General features: G+C 29.2%; 1 protein-coding gene across 6 annotated transcripts; it reads right to left on the reverse strand.

The window, feature by feature from the left end:
* Window positions 1-254: 254 nt before the first annotated feature.
* LOC149265489 (axial regulator YABBY 5-like) lies at window positions 255-17,801 on the reverse strand. Of its 6 annotated transcripts, none has more exons than XM_089393155.1 (7): window positions 17,325-17,801; window positions 16,138-16,252; window positions 14,970-15,102; window positions 9,725-9,791; window positions 9,488-9,563; window positions 8,872-8,934; window positions 255-744 (listed from the first exon to the last, which is right to left on the reverse strand). In XM_089393155.1, exons 2-7 carry the CDS (start codon window positions 16,168-16,170, stop codon window positions 739-741), a joined length of 378 nt encoding a protein of 125 aa, XP_089249281.1. In that variant the 5' UTR covers window positions 16,171-16,252; window positions 17,325-17,801; the 3' UTR covers window positions 255-738. The 6 variants fall into 6 exon arrangements, with proteins under 6 accessions (XP_089249281.1, XP_089249280.1, XP_089249279.1 ...); XM_089393154.1 differs by having other exon boundaries at window positions 16,138-16,248; window positions 17,325-17,794; XM_089393153.1 differs by lacking the exon at window positions 17,325-17,801 and adding an exon at window positions 17,002-17,231.
* Window positions 17,802-19,201: the final 1,400 nt, after the last annotated feature.

Here is a 19,201-nt window from a genome sequence, read left to right on the forward strand (position 1 = left end):
TGTGGCCCAAGCTATGTGCAATCCCCAGGTGATTTTGTGACCCAAGCTGGGTGCAATCCCTAGGTAATTTTGACAACGTAGATATTCCTGAATTTAACCATGTTAAAAATTAATATGGCCCAAAACTGATACTATCCCAGTGATTTATGAAATATATAATCATTTCAAAACTCACGGAACTTAGAAAACACTCATTATTATAATAAAAAAGAAATTGAAATATTATAGATATTTCTATCCTATCATAATTTAGATAAATAAAATAATAGACTTAGAAAAGGTCATAACCACATCAGAAGAGAGAGTGAATGGGGTTACACAGTCGGCTTTGATGAATCTTTGCATGCATATTCACCGTCAAAAAAAACATCTGCAGCTTCATGCTTGAAATGGAAATTAATATAAGAGCACTACAAGTGAGGACCCATATAGATTCATAAGAATATATCTCGTTTGGAAGAAAAATGAGCCCTGCCTTAACAAAGTTGCAAAATACCTCAACTCTAAGGTTTAAACCTTTGGAGGCTGTGAAAGACAATAAAGAAAAACCAACATGGTTCGTACAATTTCTATGCTCCTGTTCTTCAAACATATTAGCGTTGGAATAGCTAGCTGCTGTAGATTAATGAAAATCTAGAATTCATATTGTCTTAAAGAATGCAGTTAAAAGAGGCAGTTAAAACGCATCAGCATGCTGCATATTGCTGCAGAGAAATTTTCTCCTGGTCTTTATATTTATCAAACCTGCACATATAATGAAGTCAGAAATCAAGTTAATTTTCAAATCAATAGAATTTCATCCTCGCATGCTGAATGTAATGAAAGTTGAATGGATTTGACAGATTGTTCTCTGGTGTAAACCAGCATAGATAACCAGTAAAGAGTATCTAGAGATAAATCTTCAATGTGAGAAACTATGTTTAGTTAAGGGTAGTCTTTAGACATTTTAATTTTTTTCCCTTTAAATACAATTTAAAGGAATATATGTTTTGGAAGTTTATTCTAGAATTACAAATTGTGCAAACTCTTAAATTTACAAGTTTCCTGAGTAGAATTTGAGACAAAATCATATTTTTAAGTAAAATGTTAGATAAAATTAATCAATAACTTAATAGAAATAGATTTTAATTAAAAATAATAAAAATAGTTTATCTTAAATTAAAAGTAACAAAAATAAGTTATTTTTCTAGAATTTAGGTTTCTGTGATTTATATTTTGATTACTAAGAATTTATTTGTCTATATGTTTCAAACTATCTAATGTGGTTCATCCTCATAACTAGATAGAAAATCAAAACATGGCATCTCTATTCAACCTAATGCCATGATACTTTTTCATTTTATCCACATGATGAACCACACTAAATGATTTAAAACACCTGGACAAATAAATTCATATAATTATTACAGAAAAAATTCTTAATAAATTATTTTTTTATTTTTTACTAAATAAAATTATATATAGTTATAAATATTAAATTTAATAATATAATAGCTTTATTAAATTTATGAACCAGTTCTCTAGACTTAAGACAATATTTTCCTTATGCAAACATAAAAATAAAACAATAATAATGATGCCTACTAATCATAATATTTTTTATAACTAATTAAAAAATTATATGATACATTCAAAATATTACATAGAAAGTAAAGCATTAAATGTACTTACATGCATGCACCAGGTTAATAAATAATAAATAAATAAAAACTAATTTTGATAAAATTAAAAAATATATATTTTTTTATATTAATAATAAATTAAAATAAACAAATAGTTTAATAAAATAAATTATTTTAATTATGTTCGTAATCAAAGTTTAGTTGTCCTATGCACTATAATAAAATAAATTATTATAAATATATAGATTAGGAATTAAATTAATAAAGTAAATATAATATATTAATAATAGAAATGGATAGATGTTAAATTATGTTATTAAAGAATTAAAATAAATAAGTTTGTTTGTTTGTTTTTTAATTAAAGGAATATAAAACTCGTTTGTCTTATCCTATTATGATACAAGGTAAATTCCAATAGCTATTATTATAAAATTTATGTGTATGTATTCTACAAGTATAAGGTGAATTGAGGGGATTTGAACACCATACCTCCTAGTATATAATACTTAATTTACATGATCATCTCAAGTTGAGTTGTCCCAAGGGGGCTAGAATTAAAATGAATAGTTAATTTATAATCAATTTTTTAAGCTATAATTGGTTTTGAATTTAAATATTCATGATATGAGGATAAGAGTGATGATAGGAGTGTGAATAATATATTAGGAAAAATTTAATAAGTTTTTCACATATCTTTCACCTACTTCAATTTTATAAAAGTTTTCACTAGTATCTTCTCCCAGTGTCATAAGTTTTGCCCAATATCTCACCCCAATGCCATAAGGTTTTCCTAATATCTTCCTCCTCAACCTTAAGAAACTTTCCTCTGATATATTTTTTCACTCCCATAAGTATCTCTAATATCTTACTCCAACCTTTTATATGAAGGGGGTTGGGAAAGAGATATTAGAGAAAACTTATTATAGAAGTAGGGAAGGCACTAAAAGGAAAATTAGGGAAAATTTATCATGCCCAGAAAGGTGGGGAAAACAATAGAGAATATTTAATACCCAAACCTATTATAAGAGTGAAGGTGGGGTTAGGTACATGGAAAACTAGGGTGAGGACGAGAGAAGATATTAGTAGAAACTAAAGTGACGGTGGGGGTGAGGGTAGCAAAGATATTAGAGAAAAAATATACTATATAAGTTTACAAGTTTTCCCTATTATCTAAATTTCCCTAATATCTCCCCCCCACAAACAAGTTTATGATTTTTCTCTAATATACCCCCGTACCTTTACCCTCACTTCAGTTTATAGGTTTTCCCTAATATCTACTGCCACCTGTCAATGGTTCTTAGCTCAATTGGTCGTGATGGTGGATTTCCATCCCATCCACCCTGTTTCAAGTCTCCAATGACATGGCCTATCATAGTAAGGTTGAAAGGATAGGTGTCTCGTTGGAGTCTACGATCTTGGTTTTAGTTTCTAGTGGTCTCTGGACATCTCGGACCTAGGATAAACTATGATTTTTTTTCTGATATATGTAGCTTGCGGGTTGTTGCATATAACCGAGGAAGTTACTAGTTCCTCATCTAAAAAAAAATCTACTCCCAACCATATAAATTTATATGTTTTCCCTATGATTTATTTTTCGCTAATACCTCCCTCCATAGAAGTTTATAAGTTTCTCTAATACCTCCCCTACCCTCACCTTCACCTATACAAGTTTTCTCTAATATATAACCCTCACCTACACACTTATTTGAGTTATAGTTTAAGTTTTCACTTATATCTCCCTCTTCAATATATAGCATTTTAAGTTTATAAGTTTTCCCTATTATCTAGTTTTCCCTAATATCTCTCCCCATATAAATTTATCAATTTTCTCTAATATTTCCCCAAAAGTCTCTCGCCTATATAAATTTTCCCTAATCTTTAGCTTCACACCCACCTTCATTTAAGTTGTAGTTTTAATTTTTCATGATATCTGTCCCCATATATAATTTTATAATCTTTCCCCAATATCTCCTTCCACCCTCAGCTATATAATTTTCCCCTAATATTTCCCACCATCCCCACACGCATCTAAATAATAGTTTAAGATTTCCTTAATATCTTCCATGGGTATATAAGTTCACAAGTTTTCCCTAATATCTCCATCTACCTTGACCTTCATTTTTCTAATATCTCCCCCACACCCACCCTCACCTATATGAGTGTTCCCTAATATACCCTCACCAATATATAAGTATTTTTAAAAATTCCTCCTCACTTCCACCCTCATAAATATTAGGGAAAACTTAATAAGTTCTCACTAATATCGACCTAGCAAATCTTATAAGTTTAATATGGGGGTGGGGGTCGAGGGATATATTAAAAAAAAAACTTATTGTGAGGGTTGAAATGGGTAGAGATATTAGAGAAAACTTATATTGTGGGTTAGGGTTGGCACATATATTAGAGAAAACATATCATGAAGGTTGGTGGATGGTTGGAGATATTGGGGAAATCTCAATAGGGGGGTGGAGGGGGTTAATGATAATACGTGGAACGAATTAGAGAAAATCTATATCTCACACCAACTTCATTGAAATATTTCCTAATAAATTAGAGGAAATTTATATCTCACGCCAACTTCATTGAAGTAATTAGAGAAATTTTATATCTCACACCAACTTCATTGAAGTATTTCTTAATAAATTAGAGGAAATTTATATCTCACACCAACTTCATTGAAGTATTTCCTAATAAATTAGAGAAAATTTATATCTCACACCAACTTTATTGAAGTATTTCCTAGTATCTCCTCCCACCCCCCAAACTATATAAGATTTCCCTAAAATCTTTCCCCAGATTTTCCCTAATATGTGCAAATATATTAGAGAAAACATATGAAGTTCGTCCGGGAAGTATTATGGATATTAAATTTTCTTTAATATCTCCCCCACCACATATTTCATAATATTTCCTCCCAATCCCACTCTGATAGGGTTAATAAATATTCAAATTAAAACATATATAATTATAAAATATAAATAAACCTCAAATAATTTCACCTAACAATGATAAGTTATAAAAGAAAATTTAAATAAAAATCTGGTAAAATATAAAGTAGGCTCTATCAAAACCATGTGAAAAAATAAGCCATAACACTTCTCACAAGCAAGTTTAACACAATCAAATCCAGCTACTTTAACAAAATCAAATCTAGCTACTTTAACATAATTGAATTCAACTACTTTAACAAAATCAAATCATACTTAAAATGAATGATTTATTAAGTTATAGGCTCAAGTGACATTTATATATAGTATTTAATTTATTAGGAATTAAAATATTCATAATTTAATATAATTTTTAAAATCAATTAAGATTAATTAAAGATAACTAATATTAGCATACTATAGTTAAATTTGACCATCAAAATTTAACATAGTAATAAATTTATTATACAAATTATGTGTGTGGTCCATTAAAATAATTAATATAAAATAGAACTATATATATTAATGATTTAATAAATGCAAAGAGAAACTCATTAAACACTTTAACAATAATTCTAGTAAATAATATATATCAAAATGTCCATCTCAATTTATAAGTGAAATTCAAAATTATAAATAAATAAATCAAGAATTAAACGCTATAATTTATAAATAAATTATGAATTAAGTTCTAATAGCCTTTCATTAATAAATGAATTAGTTCTATTTGTTTAATTTTATTCAAAATCCAATACAAATTTTTAAAAATCATATGTTTGAGTTGTTTAATTTGCAAATATCAAGTGCTTTAGGGGGTTTTCAGGGTGCAAATCTGTTTATGCATTCAAAAGTGTATTTTAAACAAGAAGAAATCACAATCTTGATGGAAATTGTATTGCCAAATTCTAATCAGAAAACCATTTTGTCTATTAGCTAGACTAAATTGTTAAGATAATAATTAGTTTTTATTAATTCACAAATTTATATTTCAACAACTAAAAAATAATAAATAAATTTATTATATTTCTTTTCAAAAATTTTAACATAAAAGCATTATAATTTTTATTAATTTGTAAAAATAATATTTAGCAAACAAAACGCTAATACTTAAGTATATTTGAGATATGAAATAAAAACTATAAATTAATTTGTAAAAATAATATTTAGCAAACAAAACACTAATATTTAAGTATATTTAAGACATGAAATTAAAATTATAAATTATATTATTTTTAAAACCAATATAGATACATCTTAATTCTAGATGTGCCAAGCACCAAAAAATCAATATTTTTGAAATATAAATTTTAAAGTAAAAAAATAATAAAATAATAAAAAATAAAAAATAAATAAAAATAATCCCTTTTCACAATTACTAAATTTTAATTTAAAATAAATATAAACTAATAAATAAATTATCTAATTTTAATAATATAAAAATAAAATAAAAATAAAATATTACATTTTAATTTTAATATATATTAAAAAAATTCATAATCTTATTTTCAACCATTCATTAAAAATATCTATTAATCATGAAAATAAATCACAAAGCGTTTCTGAAAACAAATCATAAACTTTTTCCAACAAATTCTTAGAATATTAGGTAAAACATCGAGCTCTATATTTCGAAGGGAAAAATTATAAACTTTATCTCAACATATTTTTAGAATTAAATAAAAGATCCAATTCTATATTTTGAAGGAACAAATCATAATCTTTACCTCAACATGTTTTTTAGAATATTAGGTAAAACATCCTATTATATAACAGGTATTAGATAAAGCATCCCATTCTACTTATTAATGTTAGGTAAAACATCCCACGCTTTATAGTATGATAGAAAATATCATATTCAATTTTCAAATATATTTTATATTGAAAAACAAATCATATTTTTTTATTATTTAGAAAAATATATTTTATATATTAATAAAAATAAAAAATAAATTATAAATTATTCTCAATAAATTTTCAATTTTCAAATTTATATTTTTTCAAATAAATTATAATTTCTTTAACAACAAATTTTTAAAATATTTATTAATCTTTAAAAAATCATTATAAAATACAAATAAATAAATCATTATTTTTTTTAACAATATATTCTTAAAATATTTATAATAAATTATAATGATTCAGAGAAGAAATATATTTGGATTGAAAGAATGGAAACTCAAGCCACTATTTCACTTAATGCCAACATATATCCATCTTAAATCAATTTGCCCTAACTTATATTGAATTTTTTTTATTTTTTAAAATACAAAAATTAACTTATAAAAAATAAATATAAACATATTATAAATTTATAACAATTAATATTTTTTATTAAAAGAAAAAACACAAAACGAGTTCACTAGTCCATGGTGAATTTTAGTTATTTGCAGAAGAAATATGTTTCTATATAATCTCAACCTATATCCATTTTAAACCTAGATCTACCAAGTGTCCAATGGATCAAATCTCTTTTCACTTTAAAAGAGGTTTCCCTGAGATTTGATTCTTATGCGTGCTTCGTAGATCCAGAGTTAAGATGGATCTAGGTTGCTTTTAAAATAATATAATTTATAGTCTTTTTGTTTGCTTGCCATACTGAAATTATAATCTCTTCTCCAGGTTGTGCAGGAAGAATCTTTGACCCTTAATATTCTTGTGGAAAATGACGCCTTTAACACTATTTTTTTAGGAACGAGGTTTGGTATGCAGATTTAATGGGTTTTGGCTATGATTGTCCCATCTCCACAAAAATATATTGATGGATGATCTAAATATTTACCTTAGCTAGGGGTTTTTTTGTTGTAGTTTTTTATAATATTGAAGATGAGGAGAATATTTGTGAATATAGGCCCTGGTTTTGGGGCCTTTTTATGTAGCCCTTGTCTCCCACTTTTGATCAAGCAATGACAGCAATATCCACTACTGCTTCCAACATTATCTTCCATTGGTAATGCATTAAATTTTATTGTTCTAGCGAGAAGCAAATTTTTTTACAAAGCCACTTTTGCTCGAATATGTGTTGAGATGGATTTCAACATGGGTTTTCCTGCAAAGATTAATTTGACACCTCCATACTATGTGTGAGCTCAGAAGATTGATTATGAAAATGCATCATTTTGATGTAGAGCGTGCTATGAAATAGGGTACTTAATCAAAATTTTCCCAAAGCATTTGGAGAATAACAAATTTTGGAAAAATAACCTAAGGCCCATATGGTGAGAAGGAGCTCAAACCAAGTATTACACGATATATAAAGTAGAAGAGACTCGGGGTAAGAAAGAACCAAAGGAAAATCATGAAGAATTTTTTTTAAAGAAGATTCATAGAAGCAAATATATATAAGTCAAGAAGAAGTGCACAAAGACTTACTGGATTCAACGATAATGAGAGCCCAACAAACCCTAGTGAAAGTCCGATCCCCCTTTGGATCCCAAGGAAAAAAGTAAAAAAAATAACTTCTTGAGCAAACCAGGAAGATAAGGAGAAAGTGGAGACAACAAGGCACATTCATCAAAGGGTGATCCATCCGATGCAAGAAAATGTGTATTAGATTAAAGTGGGAAAGAAAGGAAAAAATATTTGGCCAAGAAAAACTAGAATTTAGTCAAAATAAAATAGAAAGTAGTGGAAAATGGAATGTAAATGCATTTGATTTTAGAAGTATTTTGGAAGATTAAGAAATGAAAAAATATTTGGCCAAAAAAAACTATAAGTTAGTCAAAATTAAATCAAAAGTAGTGGAAAATGGAATGTAAATGCATTTTGATGTTAAAACTATTTAAAAAAAAAATTAGTTGGAATGAAACTGAAATTTATATTTCATAAAATAATTGAGAGATTGAATTGATCTTCCATGCTCAATCTTAAACCAAAATAAATATTAACACTTTTTTAATAAAAATCTCATATTCTTTAAAAAAAAAAAAAAAATTAACAACTTTTGATTCATTAACTTATTTATGATTTCTAATACTAACTTGTGATTTAAAAAATCACAATTAAAATATATTTAAATGATCAAAATTATAGTAAAATGGCATTCACTAATATTACATCAACCTACATTTTATATTTTTATATGATTAGATTTTTTTGGTATATCCTTAAAACTACAAACGTACCATTAACATCATGTATTTTCAAAACATTGATAGCTTTATAAAAGAAAACCTTCACAATTCCATAACAAGTAACAATTAAATTATAAAAAATAAAACCATTTAATAAATTAAAAGAAAAAAAAATCATATAAAGAAAGAAATTATTTGTATTGTTGATCTGAACTGGAAATACCAGAGAACTTTCATGCAAAAGAATATTACCTTGTCAACATTTGAGCTGGTCCGCTTGTTGTTATCCGGGAGCATCAACCCCAAGTGAGCCCACTGAAAATTAATAAATGCTAATCAATGAGAAGGCATATTAAGCAATAAGAAAAAAGATTTTTTTTAGGAAGTTTTATTGGTAGTTAAATTGGTGATTGAATTAATGTGAGGTTTTGGTAATTAAGAGATTTAATGTTTAAATTTTTTAGTTGTAAAAAAAAGTTATAAACATAAAAGTTTGCTACAAATTTTTAGTAGAGTAGTTTAATTAGTGATCGAACTAATGTGAGGTTGGAATAACTAAGAGATCCAACGTTCAAATCTTGGAATAACTAAGAGATCCGACGTTCAAATCTTTTTAATTGGGACTTGATTTACTGAGAAAAAAATACATCATAAACACAGAAAAATCATAATAACTAAAAAAATCTAACATTCAAATCTCTCTAGTTGTGACCTAATTTAACCTAATTTAATGGTGACCTAATTTAATGAAAGAAATACACTGTGAAATAAATACACTATGGACACAAAAATGTGCTAGTTCCTCACAATTGAAAAAATAAAAATAAAAACTAAAAGCAAATAACGAGTAGGCAGATATATTAATTACGTTCTTGGCAGCAGCGCTGAACGCTTCCCTATGGCTGATATCCGGATTCACGGCTTTGATCCTCTGTATTTCCGCCCTTTACCACACACCCACACCAAAATTATTGAAGATTTAGATCCCGCCCTCACATTTACATTCAATTAGAATACGTGCATTACACTGAGCCTACGTAAAGCTAAATTGATGAGAAGCTCTTAAATTCGCTGAGAAATTATAAAAAATCGATCGTTGCGTTACCTTATGAATCGGTTATAGGCGGATGGAGCTCGTTGTCTCTTTTCTGTAGCCCCACAATCTGTGAGTCCTGTTACAGTAAAATAGAAGAGCAGCTGATTGCTATAAAATGGAGAGATAAATAAAAATATAATAGGTACATAAATAATAACAAAAAAATATAACAGTTACATAAATAATCACAAAAAAATTATAAGAAATAAAATGTATGTGGTTTATTAAATATGGGTTACGTATGAGAAATGATGTCATTCACAAATATTTTTGATATTCCTAGAATAATTTTTTATCTTTATCATATCTCCGCATTGATCTTATTTTTATTTTTATTTTTTTTTTATTTTTTATTTTTTTTTTAATGGATTTATCATGTTTTTAAATAGATTGTTTAGTAAAAAATTATTGTCAACAATTACAATTAGATTTCTTTTTTTAAGGTTTGTTAAACAACATTAGTCTTAGTGGACCTTACTCATCGTCATCATAAAATATTAAAATATATATAGTACAACCACATTAAAAATATTAATGTGGTCTGAAGGCTTCATAAATATAATCCAAAAAACTATTGCAACAAGAAGACTGCCTTACTAATGCACACATTTTACTTGATTAACCATGTATAAAAAAGTTATGGGTCAACTTTAACTTAAAAAGAAAAATGAATTATAAATGAATGTTATAAATAATAATGAGGGACTTATCATGGAGGAACTTATTAGAATTGGAATAATCTCAAATCTTAGGAAATTGGTGGGTAGGGAGTCATGCCGCACTAATCTAATTTTTTAAATTTATTAAAAGTAATGGACCATTTTGATAAATAAAATTTGCTTATATATAAATGAATGTTATAAAGAATAATGAGTAACTTATCATGGAGGAACTTATTAGAATTGGAATAATCTCAAACCTTAGGAAATTGGTGGGTGGGATGCCAGGGGGAAAGAATCTAATTTTTTTAATTTATTAAAAGTCAATGCAACCTAACAAACTCTTTAATACACTACACCGGTTGATAAGCATTTATACTAAGCATATGATGAGCATATTCCCTTGAGAATCAATCTAGGCCCTCAATTCAAAAAAATAAAAATAAAGTCAACAAATCCTCATACACTTTAAATTGAAATAAGAAGTCTTCGGCAAATATACAAATTAATAAAATAAAATTTAATTTTAATATAATAATATTGATAAAAACATGTTCATTAAAATTAAGTTTGTTTTATTGAATTTTATAAAGATAAAATATCATTTAAATTTTTTTAAAGTTTTATTTTTACTTTTAAAATGTATTAATGAAAAATATTTCAAGAGTATTATACTTTTGTCGAATTCAAGTTTAGAAAGATGAATAATGTGACACTAAATTAAGATTTTAAATAAGTATATATAATTTTTTTTTTAATAAAAAAAATTGAGAAACTCTTTTATAGCTTAATGTTTTGGGAAGTGATTAGTGTTCCATCTTATTATGAGAATGTATTTTTGATTTAATAATATTTATTTTCTTCTTTATATTAATTAATATAAAGAGATAATTTTTAAATTTTTGATATTAAGATGAATGATTTCCACACCCCTATATATATAAATATATATAATTACTTATCACATCATAATTTTTCCTAATATTTAGATATAGTTATATTTTAATATTATCATTATTTTGCAATATTATCTTTTCCTACATTCTTTAATGGTTATGTTAAAATTAAGCATCCTTATGCCCTCCCCACAAGTCTAAAATTGTTTTCTTGTAATTTAAATAACTTTAACAAACCTCTTATCTTCCACATTACTTAAGATGTTTTGATACATGAAGTATCGGGTCATAACCGTCTTATAAAAGAAGAAAATACTACCTTTGATCTTATGGATAAAATGTATGTGCTTTTTTTAATTTTGAAATTATAAATTATAAAATATTTTTATTCGTTTTATCTTGTTATTTTTTTATTAGTAAAATTGCAATATTAATGTATTTAATTTAAAATAAATTATATTATATTTATATTTTAAAATATATAAATAATTATGTAGAATATATGATTTTTATAAATTAATGTATTATAAATATCAATAATATTAAATCAATATAAGTATTATAAAAGATTTATTGTGTAAATTAAGAGATTAAAAGTTTAAATTTTTTAAAGTAATTTGGTCTATAGAGAAAATAGGTCTTAAGCTCCAAAGATATGGTGGTAGCAACTAGAATGGACCCACACCTTACTAATAAGAACTAGACCCATGTCTCACTAGTAAGAACCTAATTCAAAAAAATTAAATAAATCGCATAAAAATCTTAAATATAACATTTTTTTTATTTAATCTATTATATAAGTTAAAATTCTAAATTTTTTCTTTGGAATATTTTAAGTTGTTATCTATTTTTTAAATATAATAAGAGGACTATAATTCATGTTTATTGGAATGAAAAATGATGATATAGTTATTTTAAAAACATAAAATATTATTTAAAATTCTATTTTTATTTAAAAAACCATTAGGATTTTTTTAATTAAATTTGTTCATAATAATATAAAATATTTAGTGTCTTAAATTTTAATTTTAAAATAATTTCATCTATTAACTAGGGCTACATAGTAGCTAGTACTTGCCTCTTAGCTTAAATATAACTTAATTAAACAAAAAAATTAACAAAGATAAAAAATTCCTCACAAAAATAAAACAACTAATCAAGTATGGTTAAATGCCATCAACAAAAATTAAGAAATATGATTAACTAATATTGTTTATATTAACATACATATAAATGTGTTCATTTTTTATTTTTTATTTTCTAAGTAAGAGTAATCTATTAATAAAATAAAAAGGTATTTACAGAGTGTCCTGACTGGAAAGGGACTCGGCCTAAATCATCATGTTGTCATTAACAAAATCTTAGACTGCCCCAACAGAGGGGAAATCAGTGTAAAAGAGAGAGAGATACAAAAAGACACCGGATTTATCCACAGTTTTTTGAAGAGAACCAAAAAGGCCAACATTGCGAACCCACCCAGAAACCAGCAGTGTGTCCACACTGGACCGCCAACCTGGACAAAAACAAGACAGAAAAGACCAAGAACTATGTGAAGTGCCACCTGGCAGACGCGATTTGTGCAACGAATTCCTCCGTGGTGGATTCCTCCACAATTGGGCAAGCCCAATCATCTAGGTTGTCCGACTTAGCATGGCCCATCACCTGCTGAGCTCCTTTCCTATTGCCAACTTCCAGCTGTGGGCCCGACGTGTTCGCCATGAGGCTTTCCACCACCCACGTGTCACTCTGCATGCCCCAAGTCCTCATGCGAGCTGCCAGCAATGGCCTTCCCAGGCATTCTGTTCCGACCACCATCACCACCTTGTTCTTTGTCGTTGCCTCTGTTTCGACTTGGACCAGCTCTGTGCGTCTCCTCCATGGAGATTGTCATAGGGATGTTCTGCTCAACTTCTTCAGTAATGGAGATGGAGACGGTGGCGACAATGATCGGGCAATTCAGAGAGCTGCGGAACCAGAATTGCATGGTATAGGGGACCTGGTGCAGGGGCAGAGGGAAGGGAGCAGTGCGCACAGCCATCTCATTACGACCAAAGCGGTGGAGGCCTGCTCTTCCCTATCCGCTTCTGGTGTTTGGATAGTGGGGATTTTCAATCGAGGAAGTCGGGGAATCCGAAATACTTCGTTGCCGAGCCTGAGACCGAAAGCTACCACCGCGCGTGCTGCCGCATCTGCTAAGCATAAGGTAGCGAACCATGGTGGAAAGAGGAATGAGTCAGGGTAAGCGGAAGGGGAATAATCAGGGGAATTTTGCACAGAGGAATCAAAATGCTGGAGAACAGGGGTTGAATTGCAGAGAATTATTTGGGAATGGTGGTAACCATTGCCCGAATCAAGGCAATAGACAATCCAACAACATCGCCCCGTGTTGGTTCTCTCAATAGGCTCTGCCGCCTGCGGAGGGCAAGCACAATGGAACAGGGGTAGAATGCCTGGATTGTGATCGGGCACCATGGTTAAACAGGACATGGCTCTGCCTCGACTGTAGCGGGCATTTAATGCTGCCTGCGAGGTACCCTGGGGATTATTAACTCTGGTCTTGGGAAGATTGCTGAGGGCCAAGTGGCCAACCCGTCCGCCGTCGTCCCGTCTCCTCACCATTAACACATTAATGGTCACCCGCATCTGGGGATGTGTTCACTTTTATTAATATATATAATTTTTTATAATTAAATTTATTAAAATATGTTTTTAATATAATAATAAGTCATATGGTGAAAAAATTATAATTCATGAAAATAGAATAATAGAAAAATAAAAAAATAAAAAAGTTAAATAAAACAAAAAAAACAAAAAACTAATAACTAATAGAAATAAAAGTTATAAAAGAACTCATAATAATATTTAACTAATCACTTTACAAATAAATAAATTTAAATAATAATAAAAAAAGAAAAAACAAAAATTTCTAATATTAAATTAGGGATAAGCTACATATTGCAAATCCGCCTGGAGTATGCCGTAAAACTGCTTCTGCTTGGCTAAGAGCTCGTCTTCCTCGGACGTAAGGAAACAGGTTAACGGCCCAAGACCCAGAGGCATCTGGCAGGAGTGAAAGCCTGCTCCCTTAAGGACCACCAGCGGGTTATTACAGGTGGCGTGGTTTTCCTTGATAACGGTGATGAGTCAAATCGACATTCGCGGATAGCAGCCAGAGATGGTTGTCCTCACTGTTGGTTTGACCCCTGAGTTTGATAGGTTTTGCCACCTTCGGAAAAAAAAAAAAAAAAAGCTACATATTGCAATCTCTTGGGATACTATATATTAATAATGTATAGTAAAATTTATAATATTTATAATACGGAAGATATAAATATGGTCCAAAAGTGGTACAGAATTTGTTGAATAACCTATGAAAATGCAGAGATAGTAACTTATAAATTTCCCATTGACCTTTAGAACCAGAACCTGTATAATACGGCACCGTATAATACAGTCGTAATGCAGTGCAGAATCTATGTCAGATAGTACATATAATATTTTCTAAACTTTAAACTAAAAGATAAATTCCAGACTGGTTATGACATGTGCACAGTAAATGCAATGCTATAAAGCAGATTGCTAAATTCTTAATAAGGTTGTACACTGCTGAGACCATGGATAACATCTGTTTAATTTCTTACCTAACATGATATACACAGTGAGTATCCTGCTAGGGTGATATACACAGTGAGTGAGTACCTGAGGAAGTCGGTTTCACTGTTTCTTGCTCAGCGGCGAATGCACAGGAGATCAATGATTCCTCTCTGGATTTCGGAGACGATGATGAACCGCTTTCATTTTCATGATGTGAAGAACATGAGGGACTGTAGTTCTGCTTTTTCACATAAAATATATCAAAATTTAGTCTAACACCAAGGAAAAAAGTTATATATAAACTCTACCCCATTTTCTGAATTTGTTTGCTGATAGCCAGCTACATACTGTACTTCTCATTACCCTGGAGTCCTTCCCACCATTATTTAGTTCTAACAGCTCATGGTATTGCAATAACACGCTAGTTCTAAGTACCCATGGTATTGTAACAATAGGATAAAAGGAAAAAATATACCAACTTTATATTTACAAAATAATATATTGTTATATATAAATCTGCCATAAGAAATAATAAAATGATCTTGTAACTAAATCACAATCTTTACTATATTTGAAAAATTTTGTTTTTCAAAAAATATGTAATTTTAAAGATGAACCAAACTGAATAGTTCGAAACTTATTGACAAAACTTTCTCTAATATAATTGTTTCCTAAAAATTTATGAACATAAATAATATTTCTTCAATATTTAGAAAATCATATCTAATATATATATATATATATATATATATATTATTTTTCTAAGATATTATTTTTTCCTTAGCAAAAGATTCTCTTACTATTATTTAATAATAATTTGTTACATTAAATATATTTAACTAATCAACTGATTTAACTAACTCCAATTAAATAATAGTAACAAACTCTTTCCAAATATCACACCATTTGTTATTATTTGATAAGAATGGGTTAAATCAACTATATTTCCATAACTAGTGAATTTAACCAATTCCTATTAAATAATATGAATAAACTCTTCTCAAACCAAAGTGGTGGATATATATATATAGATATATTACTCTTATTTGTCTTCATATCAACTCTTCCCAAACCAAAAATAACAAACGGGCGCTACTATTATTTATATTTCACTAACTTCTACTGAATAATTAAAACACTCTTCTGAAACCCAAGATTACAACTGAGACAAGTAGAAATATATATTAAGAATACACTCTCTTAAAAACTACATTAATCTGGATTCAATAAGATCTTCACCAATAATATTTTCATTAAAACATTGCTGGACTACCTGAGATGTTGATCGCTGAAATAATCCGCCCATGTTAACTGATAGAAGGCTGGTGCAATGACCGCACCGCACTGGGACAGTCTCCAATAAACTACTGCCCGGGACATTCACCTGCCTTGAAAAGAATCATCGTTAGTTTGGACCATCACAGTTTCTCAGACATATCAATGCAAAAAAACAAATGAAATGCCAGCCATGACTAGTTTATTTAATGCATAAAGATTTTGCAATCACATTTTTGTAAACTAAACCTACAAACTGTTGCATTGTCTATAGTTTCAGTTGTATAGAGAGTTTCATTAACAGTATTGCATTTAAGCATATGATACCTAAATTTCTCTGAAAAGATGAACCCTGTGGCAAATTCTAGTGAAGACCTACCATCTAAGAAATGCACTTCTTGAGCCTGCACTTCTTGAAAATGAAAATGCACTTCTTTGACATGGACATGTCTTGAAATGCACTTCTTGGATATGGAAAAACACTTCTTGGACATGGACATGTCTTGAAATGCACTTCTTAGACATGGAAAATGCATTTCTTGGACATGGACATGTCTTGGACTGCACTTCTTGGACATGGACATATCTTGGACTGCACTTCTTAGACATGGAAATGCACTTCTTGGACATGGAGATGTCTTGAAATGCACTTCTTAGACATGGACATATCTCTGAGGGATTTCCATGTAAGATGTAAGAGCATTATCTGATTTTTTAGGTGAGATGTAAGAGTACCATTACCTGGAAATCAAACTTGGGTTTTCATAAGAAGACTACTATTATCACTGTAAATTGAACTTGGATTGATGTATGAAATCCTCTGGTTGAAAATTAAACTTGCAAAACAGTATAGAAAACTCACTTATCTAGGGCTGAAAAACAGGTTAGACCCAGTAATAGCCATAGCAGCCCTTCACTGTATACACAGTAACAAAAAATAGAAAGCAGCATGCACTCATGGCTTCCAGCAATGGAAAATACTTTTAGGTGGTTGATACGTTGTCTACAGTATTGTCATAATAGAAGCTCCTTCATTATGGAAATTCACTGTATACACAGTAAAGAAAAATAGAAACAGCACATGCACGGTATGACCACAATAGAAATAACAAATGCACGGTAGTAGGATCACAGAAGATGAAAATGATAACGGTCATGTGTATTTCTTTTTCCAGGTGACCTTACCGCTAGGACAGTGCTGCAATAATTGCACTGAATATAGCACAAATGGCCAGCACCAATACCAAGGTCCAAACAGCTTGACATGATTTCTCAACTGTTTATAGATACTGTGCAGTCTCAGTCTCCTCCAATCTGTTAAACCAGAGCAGCCAACTGCTATTAATGCAACACAGTTACACAGAGTTTCCTGAAACTCTAAGCCTTCCTGGAACAGGGGGTTCATGTGACAGGGGTCTTATTATTGGAAACAGGGGATGAAGCATCAAGCTGCAAATTTTGCTATAATCGAGGATAATAAACAGCCAGACATGGCAGAGGGTTGTGTTCAGAGAAGTGAGTTCAGTCGGAGATGACGATAAAAAAGAAGATCACGGCCATGATTTGTTACAGGTCTCTACCAGTCATCTGTAATTGTCGTTCACACTATTTTTCAGTACTGGGGTTCACTTTTATTCTTACTTTAATGTCCTTACCGTAACTATTTGTAGCGTTCCCCTGTAGCTGTCAGCGAATCTAGTCATGCAGCAGGGGCGTTTCTTAAGTTTTAATGAGGGTTTAGGCTGCTGGTTTATGGAAAAAAACAACCATGGAAAAGCCTATTTTTCTCTGTGAGAGAGGTGTTTTGGTACCAAGTACTACTGTGACTGTGGAAGGACACGCATGCTGGATTGCCTTTAATGGGGTTTACTCAGATTTAAGGCTAAACTAAGACTTAAATTTTACTTTTGCTTCCTTTATCACACTTTAAAGAAGATCGCGCAGAAAGTTAGTTGAGTGCAATAATAAAAGAAGGTTCACTGCACCGAAAGACGATCAGTGCTTTTTTATTCTCGAGATTGAAGAGGAAGAAAGATTGAATTAATTAATAACACCATTATGGTAATTGATTATTCATAGATTCAATAACAGCTAAGACATTGAAAACCAGAGATCTCAAAGATGCCTCAGGTCTTGCCAAATTATTCTAAGTTTTGAAGTTTTTGGTTTGAATGGGTAAAACACTTATATAAATTGATCTTCATAGATTCATTAATTAAATTACCAGCTAAGACATTGATTCAATAATTAAATTACCAGCTAAGATTCATTAATTAAATTACCAGCTAAGACATTGATTCAATAATTAAATTACCAGCTAAGATGTTGAAAACCAGAGACCTCAATAATGCCTCAGGTGTTGTCAAATTATTCTAAGTTTTGAAGTTTTCCGTTTGAATTTGGTAAGACACTTTTTTGGGTCATATAGTACTTTCTTTTTTATGAGTTGTCAAATTATTCTAAGTTTTAGTTTGAAATCTTGTAAAACATTTTTTCAATTGTACTTTTTTGTTATCTAAATTTTGTTATAAATAGATTTATTGTTTTGAAAAATTTTGGTATACTTAACTTATGGAGAGTTTACAAATCAAACTGATTATTTCAAACAATTTCTATTGAATTTTAAATAAATTTAACTAGAAAATATAGCCCAAAAAACCTCCAAAACATGGAACAATTAGATTACACAGTAAATTTAATACTACTGAGATATAAATTTACTTTTCTTTAGCTTTTCAAAAACTTTTTCAATTTTATTATAAATTTTTGACAATTAAATTTGATCAAAATTTATTAGAATAATAAGTATGACTCTATAAAAATTGATAAAAATAAGCTAGATATATTTATATATTTAATAATACAATGTAACCATAAAAAACAATTAAAATCTAAACCAATTATATTACTTTATTCCAATTAAAAAATATCAAAACTTCAAACTATTAAACTACAACATCATATAATTTAAAATCATTTCCATAATATAAGTGCAAAAAGTTCAACCTACATGAAGAAACAAACTGCTTTACCCTCCATCCTGCATGAAAACATATTAGATT

This window comes from Pinus tabuliformis, chromosome 6 (genome assembly GCF_031772625.1).
Source record: "Pinus tabuliformis cultivar Carrire ecotype Pingquan chromosome 6, CPIR1, whole genome shotgun sequence".
In the NCBI taxonomy this organism is placed as follows: Eukaryota; Viridiplantae; Streptophyta; class Pinopsida; order Pinales; family Pinaceae; genus Pinus; species Pinus tabuliformis.